The 11,625-nt window shown below is 44.6% G+C and overlaps 1 protein-coding gene across 2 annotated transcripts in view; it reads left to right on the top strand.

Annotated features, from left to right (window-relative positions):
• Window positions 1–11,625, top strand: part of LOC143019550 (uncharacterized) — a 135,172-nt gene extending 123,547 nt beyond the window's left edge. For both annotated transcript variants that reach the window (XM_076175283.1, XM_076175282.1), the window contains 4 exons: window positions 2,006–2,227; window positions 3,371–3,613; window positions 4,294–4,515; window positions 5,551–11,625. In XM_076175283.1, coding sequence (XP_076031398.1) covers window positions 2,006–2,227; window positions 3,371–3,613; window positions 4,294–4,515; window positions 5,551–6,789 — 1,926 coding nt within the window. In that variant the 3' untranslated portion in view covers window positions 6,790–11,625. The remainder of the gene's footprint in view (window positions 1–2,005; window positions 2,228–3,370; window positions 3,614–4,293; window positions 4,516–5,550) is intronic.

The following is an 11,625-nucleotide window of genomic DNA, read 5'->3' as shown; positions in this document are numbered from 1 at the left end:
TCAAGTAATATTATTCTACACGCTATCAAATCCTCTCCACGTCATAACCACACAAATTATATTCATATGAACACTGAAGAGATTCAGAGCATTATGGATTCGATGTATTCAGCCGGGAAAGCATTCTTCAGCGAGTTAGGCTTTCTCAATGGCAGAATCACAAAAGCGCTAACAATCAGACGACTCTGCAGATCTAATATCCTATTTTCTTCTTTATGCAACAGAGAGAGAGCCGTCAAGGGTTAAGGAGAGGGATATAAGTAGGTAGATAGATAGATTGATAGGTGATTGAATGCATGAATGGATGAATTATTTATTGATTAATTGATGAAAATAGGCACGACATGTCATCATTAATAATTCGAGAAAGAATTGAACAAGGTGAGAGAGAGGCAACTCGTCTTGAACTATCAACTCATAATTTTAATCGAGAAGTAACCAGAAAGAGTTTATAAGATCATATGTTCAAAGAGTGGAATAAATCACACACGAAGGTAATCATTTGTGAAACATTTCAATCGAGAAGTAATCAGAAAGAGTTTTCAGGATCATATGATCAAAGAGTGGAATAAATCACAGGTCCAAATTGTAGGTTCACTTCCGACGGACTCTTAAGGACCCCACCCACGATACGGTCTGGTCTTGAGGCCACCGGAGAGATCTGGTCGGATCCGACCAGATCGGATGGTGTGTGTCGGTCGGCCGGACAAACCAAAATCAGTGCACACACGATCCTATCTGGTCGAACCCGATCAGATGTGTCCGGCGGCCTCTCAAGACCAGATCGTACCGAGGAGGATGGACTCCCCCAAATGACGGTTAATACTCCCGTTTCCCACGGAAAGACTCCATCAGATCCTTCAGTGCCGCATTCCATCTCGACAGGCAAAACCGGGGAGTCAGGCAAAAGTGGAAAGTGGCGAAGCCTATGCGCATGCGCAGACCGACGACGTGCCAGATGCAAAGTGAACGTGCCGCTGCGCGAGGAGCGTGTCTCACCGAATCTAATCTAACCTATACGCGTTGCATTGAGAAATGGCCGTTAGGGCGGAGCACTGGGAGTCCCCCTGTGGTGCCACATATAATTATTTCATAATTCTATTTTATTTTATAATTTTATTTTATGATTTTATAATGTTGCCACATATAATTATATTATAATTTTTTGTCACACACCACCACTGAAGTAAAAATCAAAGCAATGTTTTCTATACAAAGGTTTCGTTTCCTCGAGTCTAGACATGGCATATCAGGAAGAGAGAGCGACGTTGCCGCTACATCTAATCTCTGGCCCCGCCATTACATCCACACGCACGTTCTCGCCATGGATGCCCATGTGCGGCAACACCGGGAAATCTCCTAGCCACGCCTTAGCGGTCATTTCTCGTTGCGTTGACTATACTGTAACCTAACCTGCCTGAAGAAGCGCATATATGTTGGGCACTCCACGCATGCACACTGCGCCACATTCCACTTTTGTCCGGTTTTGCCGGCTACAGAGCGTCCCCGGTAACGAACTCGTACCCTAAATGTCCGGCTTGAAAAAAGACACTTGCAAGAGCAGCGTTTCTCAACCTTAGGGTTCCACGGAACCCTAAGGTTCCGCAAAAGAGTCCTTAAGGGTTCCGCGAGAACAAGTGAGATAAGCTAATGCACTTTTGATTTTTTATCTAATTTCATATACGTAATATAATTAAACACGCACGACATATTCTTGGTTATTGTAATAATGCAATATAGATACCATCCTATCTAACCTATTATTACGATCAAAAATAAAATGAGAAAGATATGGTATATGTTTTGTTTTTGTTTTTTGTTTTTTTGTTTTGCGCAGGGGTTCCTTGAGACATGCAAGTTATTTCAAAGGTTACGCAAGGGTAAAAAGGTTGAGAAACGCTGTGCTAGAGCTTCGCCCAAGACTCCAGTCTCCTGTAGTATTTAGAAGGGAAACCACCTGTCCCAGGTGGCCCCACTGAGCCGAGCCTCCTTCCTTCCCCGACAGGTGGTGCTCAAGGCGGTGCATCGGGACGCCACGACTCGCCTGGACTTCTTCCGCGAATTCCACTACAACTATTACCTGAGTCCTCACCGGAACATCCTGAACGCCTACGACGTCGCTTTCCAGGCGGGAGACTACTACATGTTCGCCCAAGAGTTCGCTCCCTTCGGCGATCTCACTTCCAACATCACCGAGGTCGGCATCGGCGAGACTCATTCCAAAAAGGTGAGGCGGCGGACAACAATTACACTCTTGTCCTTATCATTAGTGTCATCGGCATTATTGTTGTTGTTGTTATTATTATTATTATTATTATTATTATTATTATTATTATTATTATTATTATTATTATTATTATTATTATTATTATTATTATTATTATTATTATTATTATTATTATTATCATTATTATTATTATTATTATTATTATTATCATTATTATTATTATTATTATTATTATCATTATTATCATTATTATTATTATTATTATTATTATTATTATTATTATTATCATTATTATTATTAGTTATTATTATTATTATTATTACCGTTATCATTATCATTATCACTGTCATTATCATTATCGTTATTATTATCTTCATCATCATCATCATCATTATTATTATCATTATTATCATTATTACTATTATCATTATTACTATTATCATTGCCATTACTATTATTATTGCCGTTATTATTACTATTAATACTATTATTATTATCGTTATTATTATCATTATCATCTTATTTTCTAAGATGACGCATGTCTGTCGTGAGATAAATTTGTGGGCAGAGGGAAATAGCGGTGTTTCTTTGACTGATGTCTTTTATTCAAAACAGAGCAAGAACTCGATTAAACATAGTACCATTCGATTTCCCATGAAAATCTACTTGAAATAACCTAACTTACCGAATCTAACTTACATAAACCTCCATAAACACACGCACACACAGTGGTTAGAGTTCCCGGCTACCACTATGGCGGTTCGGGTTCGAATACCGCCCAGGGCTGAAATAATTTCAGTACCGCTGCGCTGCGAGCCGTTACTCCAACTCTCGTGGGCGGGGAGTTGGTGGTGTATGAGTGTGTCAGGTCACAGCATTACCCATAGATCGGTCATACATGCGCTTTGAGCTCTCATCCGGGAGGGTAGCTGTCGATCACGAGTCCAACATGTGATCCAAGACCATGGTGAATTACATACACACACACACACACACACACACACACACACACACATATATATATATATTATATATATATATATATATATATATATATATATATATATACATACATACATATAGATACCCTCATGTATGTTTATACATTTGATGACGCCTGACCCTGGTTCTGCCCGCGGACAGCTCGCCATGCAGTTGGCCTCGGCGCTGGACTTCATGCACTCCAAGGATTTGGTCCACCGCGACATCAACATGGACAACATCCTGATCTTCAAGAGCGACTTCAGCAAGATCAAGCTGTGCGACTTCGGCTCGACGCGGCGGAAGAACGCCCTCATCAAGAAGCGCAACGTCTGGCTGCCCTACGCGCCACCGGAAGTCGTCGACACCGTCCAGAACGAAGGCTACCACGTTGACACGTCACAGGTACCCAACAGGCGCTCTTCTTCCGTTAAGTAGTAGTAGTAGTAGTAGTAGTAGTAGTAGTAGTAGTAGTAGTAGTAGTAGTAGTAGTAGTAGTAGTAGTAGTAGTAGTAGTAGTAGTAGTAGTAGTAGTAGTAGTAGTAGTAGTAGTAGTAGTCGTCGTAGTGGTAATAGTCGTAGCTTCTTTCGTAGTAGTAATGGTAGATGTGTGTGTGTGTGTGTGTGTGTGTGTGTGTGTGTGTGTGTGTGTGTGTGTGTGTGTGTGTGTTTGTGTGTGCATGTGTGTGCATTTCCAGTTTATTCGACTACATAAATAAAATACTGTATATATGTATATATATATGTATATATATATATGTGTGTGTGTGTGTGTGTGTGTGTGTGTATGTGTGTGTGTGTGTGTGTGTGTGTGTGTGTGTGTGTGTGTGTGTGTGTGTGTGTGTGTGTGTGTGTGTGTGTGTGTGTGTGTGTATGTATATGCAACTACCATTATAAATTTGAGAACGTACTATATGATTCGGCAGGGGGGAAATCAAGGACTTGTACACATAAATAACTGTGTTTACGCTTTGAAAACTCCACAATGTGGAAGTATATTCCACTTGCACACTAGACGCTTGCGTCTGGGCACGAAGAAAAGAAAGTCAAGTTTGTTCTCGTTCTCCCCCCCCCCCACCCCGCAGGACGTGTGGCAGATGGGCATCCTCATCTACGTCTGCCTGACGGGGTCGCTGCCGTGGCAGAAGGCGGACCTGACGGACCCGCACTACGCCGAGTACATCAACTGGAGGAAGAGGAGGACGTTGAGGACGCCCAAGCGCCTGGTCAACTTCACCCCCCGGTTCCTGCGCATGCTCAAACGACTCCTCGAGCCCAAGGCCGAGAAGCGGTCGGGGGTCAAGGAGGTGAGGTCAAGGTGTCACTTCATTTCGAGGTCTATGTCACCGTGTCACTTTGTTCAGTTTCATCACACTTCGTAGAGTCCCTTCGCTATGGTAATGTCAAATTAGCTCCACCTCTTTCTCCTACCCTGGTCTTAAAGCTAATCGTCAAACATTCAAAAATAACCATCTCGTTCACATGTGTTCTCGTGACTCCTTCAAAAGAGCTCTGTAGCATCCATAAACCGTGGTATAGCCATTGGCAAGACCTATAGATTTCTTGATAAAAATCCCGGTCTCTGTCCGGGGATCGCCTGTCAGTACACGGGGCTGCACCTCTCGAGTGGAGAGTGTGGTCTTCGAGATGCTGGCATCTCTGCCTCTCAGAGAACAGTGGCACCACACGTGAAGGCGCCTCCACGTCCTTCAGGAAGTAATGAGAGACATACTTTATGGCAACAACTCCGACTGGTGGGCTATTGCCATAAAGTGAGTTTAACCCTTCTTAGACCCACTGAAACAGAGTTTGAGAGAGATGGGCTACGATTTAGCGTAGCTTTCGCCTTTAAGTGGAGGCACTGTCATTGTTAAACCGACCCAATTTAATAATTATCATAACGAATGGACCATCCCAAGAGGGATCTCACTATTGCTGAAAGCATCACATTTTATGTAAGTCAGTAATGCTGTAGACTTAAGCACCAATCTCGAATTAGATCACGATTTACTTGTATTTTTCATGTCTGACCCGATGAAGTGTTCTTGTTTTATTATGGCAGACGTCAGACGATTTTATTCAATAATCTTTATTTCCTGACATAGTTTTGGGGGTTTAGTACTATGCCAGGCACCCAGTCCAACCGCATCCATAGCACATCAAAAATACGCATTAATGCCTTTCACTGTTCCTGCATGAAGACGATTTTGGTTAGAATCTTCACTTTTATCATAAAGATTCTGTATATAGAAAATAGCCTTTACAGTTTATGTATTTGTGTGTCGTTCTGATTGTCTGTGGGAAGAACCTGAAACCCGTTTCTCTCTTCCCTCCGGCCGCAGGTGTATAAGTACTTGGACGACAAATGGCTGACGAAGGTCCCTAAGCTCTCAGACGCCGACGCGGACCACCAGTCGGTCTGTTACTCGACCTACTCCTACCACTCCTCCAAGCTGGAGAAGGACCGTGTCCACCGCGTCCTCAAGGCCCACGGCATCGAGACGACCGTCGACCGGAACGCTAAGAAACAGCGCATCAACGAATGGCTCGAGTGTACCCTCTCTTCCAGGGGCATCATCGAAGTCGAAGACGACGACGACATCAGAGGTCAAGCGGACCAAGACGACTCGGCCTTCCACGGAGACGATGGGAGGCTCCGAAGAGGCGGCAGTGACAGGGGGAGGAGGGGGAGAGAAGAGGAGGGAAGAGGAGAAGGAGGAGGGGGGATAGGAAGTGGCGGAGGAGGTGGAGGAGGACGACTGAAACCAGATGTGGTCGTCCGACACGGGTCAGACACGACCTCCACCTCCGACCAGTCACGGAGCCTGTCTTCGCCCGCTCCTTCGTCTTCGGCGGCCTCCTCCTCCATGATCTCCTCCTCGATGACTTCCCCGTCCTCTTTGGCGTCCTCGCCCTCCTCTCCGTCTTCCCCGAAGTCAAGCGATCCCTCCGGGGGCGGCGGCGCGACCGCACGGAGCCCGGAGGACAAGGACAAAGAAGAACCTCTTCGATTCTTTTTCCATAGCCAGACCCTGCAGCAGCAGCAACAGCATTTAGCGCAACAATTCCACCAGCAGCACTACCTGCACCACCATCACCTGCAGCAGCAGCAGCAGCAACAGCATCTGCAACCTCAGCAAACCTTGCAACAGCATCCACAACAACAACATTCTCAAAATCATCAGCAATTGCAACAGCAATATCATCTACCTCCTCCCCAACAAAACCCTACAAGAGAATACCAGCACCAACATCAACAACAACTCCATCACAACTACCAGCAACAACACCCTCAGCAACTACAACAGCAGCAGTCCCACCACCCACAGCTGCAGAACCACGCACACCCGCAGGCACATTTGCAGCAGCAGTCCCATTTCCCCGCCAAACCGAGCCCGACGAAGCTATCGCCAACTCCGATCAAAGTGACCCCTCCGCCCTCCGGGAACGGGGCACGCATACGCTCTGTCCCCCGTCAGTTCAGTGAGGAAACAGAGTCCCTCTCGGACACGAGCGTCGTCAGTGTCCTCCACGTCCTCAAGGAACCTGGGTCCTCCTCTCTCCCCCCGGCCTCGCGTTGATCGACCGCGGTCTCGATCTCACTTCGTGACGAAGACGATGCTCTCCACCTCCGCCAAATCCTTCGCTGAGTTCTTCTGGTGAGACTCGCCCGGAAGCTCAGGGGGGGATGAGAAGGTCACTTCTGCCCCCACCTGGTGCTTGGGCGGACACCGTTTCTCACCGGCGCACAGCATCTGAGACAGAATACTTTAATCTATTTCTAAGGCAGACTTCCTCGACTATTTTTGTATCCAATGATCATCTGTGTGTTAGGGCAGCATGAACTGGGCCCGTGAAGCCCGTATGGAGACGTAGTTCGGTCTTTGGTGCCAGCCACTGGCCCGCCCTCGGTACCCACCCCTAAACAACCATAGAACCTCAACTGGGCGCATTTGACGATGTCGAATGACCCCTACCCCTCGACCCCATTCAGTCACCGAGCCCAAGCTGGAAGCAGAGTCTGAAAGATAGAGGAACTAAGAGACACATTGTCTTCACGGGCTTGGGTGAGCGCAAAAAGGCTACGGCGGGCGGGAAGCTGATGAAATGTAAACGTTCGTTTACATGTAATAAATGTCCACAGCTACGTCGAAAGTCAAAAGAGGCTAAGGGAGAACTATATTCCTTGTGAGAGGAGTCTTTATCGCCAGGATTGTGCCCAGAGACTGCCCATAGGCCTAATAACATCTAAAATTCTAGACCAATCGACACTCGAGCAGATGATCTGCCCGCCATAGCAAAATAGGCAACAAGACTGGTAATAGTCGTGAGGATCATAGGGGTGGTGGTAGCGATGGTGGCAGTGATAGTCGTAGTAGTAATGGTGGTGGTGGTGGTAATAGTCGCGGTGGTGGTGGTGATGATGAAGGTGATGGTGGTATCAAAGATGGTGGGGGCGGCGATGTTGATAGTAATATTAAAGATGATCTTGGTGGTGGTGGTGGTGGTGAAGGATATACGATGGTATTAAAGATGGTGGTAGTGGTGGTGGTGGTGGTGGAACGTGAGAGTGGGGGGAAAGTTGAGGATTCAATATATTTGGGGAAGGAAGTTTCATGGTCTAATAATAGAGCGGTTGATGCCGAGATAGGTTGAGAAGTTAGCTTGGCATCTCAAGTTTGCAAGAGTTTGGTAAAGTTGTTGGAAGTTGGCTTAGGGATGCCAAAGGGCGGAGGAGGGCCAAAGTCCAATAAAGGCTGCAGCCGCCGGAGGGCAAAGAACCCTCCCACCCCTCGAGAACTCTGACGTAATAGGGCTGTCTTCAGCCTAGAAGGGGGATCCCAGAGCTTGACGCTTTGCATGATGAGGAGCTCGTGATGTAAACAAACATCGATCGAAGAAGAACACGTGTTGTTTGGGCGAGGAAGGGGCTAACAGCTTGGCTTCCATATGCGGCATTCGTTCAGTATTAACTAATGAAAACTTACATTCTCCTTGCGAAAAAAAAATACTAAGTCTTTGTAACAACTGTGTAGTACAAGGAGTCACTGATTCAGCTGCTGTTCTTCTGTGATGTTACGTCGCAGATCTATGCAATCATTGGTAGACGCTGTGGTCTTGTGTGTATATATATATATATTTCTGGATGCTGCCATGCATGCACAATTGCGGGCGTTTCAACTGGCTCGCACTCTGCCAGACCCATCCAGACATATTCTTCTTTGTTGTGGCATTGATACAAGTGTGTCGGCAAAAACCAATCTTGATATTACAGTAACTGTTATATATAAATTAGGCACTTAACAAAGGAAAATAGGTCATTTCCGATTGTCTGCAATGATGTATGTCTATTCTCTCATTTTTGTTTTCTCCTGTGAACACTTTTAGAATGGGCCACCATGCTGTCAATACGTTAATATGACAATTAGGTTCTAAGTTAACCTAGTATGTAGTACTGATACAATGCCTAGTTGCCAGTAAGTGTGAGATAGGTTACCATGAGCGTATTTACCGAGACATATTTATACGGTTTGTTTCTTGCACTACGCGAAGAAGACACTGTTCGTCTGACAATGCCAAGATGTCTTTTCGGTATCAACAGTGCCATCTGGAGTAATAATCGTCCCTCTTTCCAATTACAGAGTTCAAATCTCACTGAGGTTATAGTGTTGTTATCTAGTGTCGTATTCTAGTTCAAGCCAAGTCTAGCTCCGACATTTTGTTCCCATGTCATCCTACTCTGAATCCGATCTGCCACGGAATTCCTCCATCGTCTCTTCCTTCGCCACTTCCAGGATTTGTTCTATTGAGGAGAAATTTGGCTCTGGTGACAACATAAAATCCTATTCTGCAGGATAGTGTCGGTGCGTGACAACACTTCCAAATACTTTGAATCCTCCCTACACTGACATTACATTATATATACTATCAAGTATTATCATTATTACTATCATTATTATTTCCTATTATCACTTATTATTACTTTCATTATTTTTGTCGTTTTCTATTATTATATATTATTATCATTAATATTATTAGTTATTTTTTAATCATTATCAATAATAATTATCATTATTATTATCCTTAATTTTCATCATTATCATCATTATCAATCCTTATTATTACTATCATTATTATTATTCCTTTAGTTTCTAGAATTACTGTGAAATTATAGTGACTGGTCTCATCGCAATCAAAATTTCTTTTTATCATCAAACGAATAATTTTCATTTCCATACAAACTCCATCATTAACTATCTTTTAAAATACATACTACTGCCTGTCACTATTAAATGCACTCTCATTACAACTGATGTAAGCAATTGTAGTTATTTCCACTGTCAGTTTAAGTGATACGACATCACTACGTACTAGACTTGTAGATAGAGGAACTGTCGCCATTTGCAATTGTTATCATTAGTCTGATTAAGAATCTTTATCGCTATCATTCGATATCATCTTCGCTGTTATCTTCTTCATCGACGTACTGATACACCTGTTAATGATATTTATCATTATCAGGATTGGTATACCCGGTATTACAACGATCTGTTTTCACCACGTATTATCAAAATGAGAATTCGTATCAACCTCGCTTTGGTGCCAACTATCATCATTGCATTTATCGTTATCGTTCTCGTTATCGTCTCCCCCCTCCCTCCCTCCCTCCCTCCCTCCCTCCCTCCCTTCCATACCAGTGGGCACTCCTCCTTCTATTCCTCCAGCCTTCATGCGATTTTATTCATTTCCGTGTCTAAGTCACCCCAAGTTAACATTACCGACCTTGTTATTACTCATTACCTTCAGTGACGCTACAGTGATTACTAATTAATTACTATCGTTACTCCAATTGCCATGAAGCCGTGGCCGCCAAGACGTGGCCAATTCGAGGGAGCCTCCCTTCATGGCAATGACGCACTTTGTCGGCTTTGTTTTGGTTGAAGACAGGAGGATTTAATTCACCTCATGAAGCCAACTCCAGCTTGAAGGGATCCCGGTGGTCCGTCCAGTCCCTTTTCAGCCCTGGATACCCCAGAACAGGGGGCAAAGGTGACGATCCTTGGGCACAATTAAGCTTCTCCCGGCGTAAACTCCCTCCTCGGCCTGTAGTGCACTAGTTTTGTTTTCACGACACCCTCTGCGTCAACTGAGGCAGTCAGAGGACCCTGGTCTGAAGACTTCTTCCATAGATCGAGACCCATTTCCAACCTTTCACCAGCTCGTTCGCCTCAATTTGGTCATGACAGGGTTAGTGGCCATCACTTGGGGGACAATTCCTTCCTTCTGGCGTTGTAGAATGCGACGCGCAATCGAGACAATTCAATTTTTCTTTTCTTTTTTCATTGCAGACGCATTGTTAGTGTCCACTGTGATTGCTGTCTTCAATAACGTAGTCTTTTTTGTGGTGAAGAAACGGTTCTAGATAGCTGACGGGGTCGACCCCCAGTCTGAACAAGGGTCGCGATCCATCAAGAGACCTTTCAATATGAGGGGCCACCCACTCACCTGCATACAACCGAGAGCCCTTAACAAACTCAATAGGGTGCATATCCATAATGAAGGGTTACGCTATTTTCGTGACGTCATGTCGCTTTCGATGTTGTCGTCGCTGACATCAAATCCTCTTCGATGAAGTAGTAATGCTAACCTCAATGTGCGACATCGCTCTCTCTCTCTCTCTCTCTCTCTCTCTCTCTCTCTCTCTCTCTCTCTCTCTCTCTCTCTCGTGGCTATATGTAATCTCCAAAAACGTTCGCAGTGATAGATTAGATTTATTGACCACGCCAGGATACATACGATCACAAACATGTGATCAAATATGTCCACAATTAATTCCATAATCTAAAGCGAGTCAAATTAGACAAGTTTTGTACATTTCAAAACCTGACCACCAGGTTATAGAATTGTTAGAAAAAAATCAGATGTGGGCTGCCTCCGTATCTCATAACATATTTACATAATGATGTATATATCAATAAAAAAGGTGCCGAATCAAAGCATGCATTGACTCTACGAAAAAATATATATAGAAAGATTCCCAATACCCTCACTCCGCCCTGGTTAGTAACCTAAGACACACGTGGGAATATGAACACAATTTCACACCCACACACACCAACCTCGGAGCCCACTCTATTATACGACCTCAAAAATCGGCAAAAGCCACCCACCGTACCGACACAATTTCCTCGAGCTACCTGGACAGGTCAGGGGATCGAGTACCAGCCCATAGGGCTGCGCTTCCCTCCACCACCACTGCCTTCTTGTCGTCCTGTATACTTGTAATACTAACACGAAATTGCAATGGAGCTGTTGGCGTCACAGGTCGACCATAAGCCTGTGCACTACGGTGGCAGGATCTGCTTGTACCAGTCTAATGTTTTGTATTTTCTTGTATTAAACACGTTACTTTGCAA

The sequence above is a fragment of the Oratosquilla oratoria genome, chromosome 37 (assembly GCF_046742065.1).
Source record: "Oratosquilla oratoria isolate Oo_2021 chromosome 37, ASM4674206v1, whole genome shotgun sequence".
In the NCBI taxonomy this organism is placed as follows: domain Eukaryota; kingdom Metazoa; phylum Arthropoda; class Malacostraca; order Stomatopoda; family Squillidae; genus Oratosquilla; species Oratosquilla oratoria.
The sequence above is the reverse complement of the archived record's forward strand: the minus strand, read 5'-3'. Positions and strand labels throughout refer to the sequence as shown.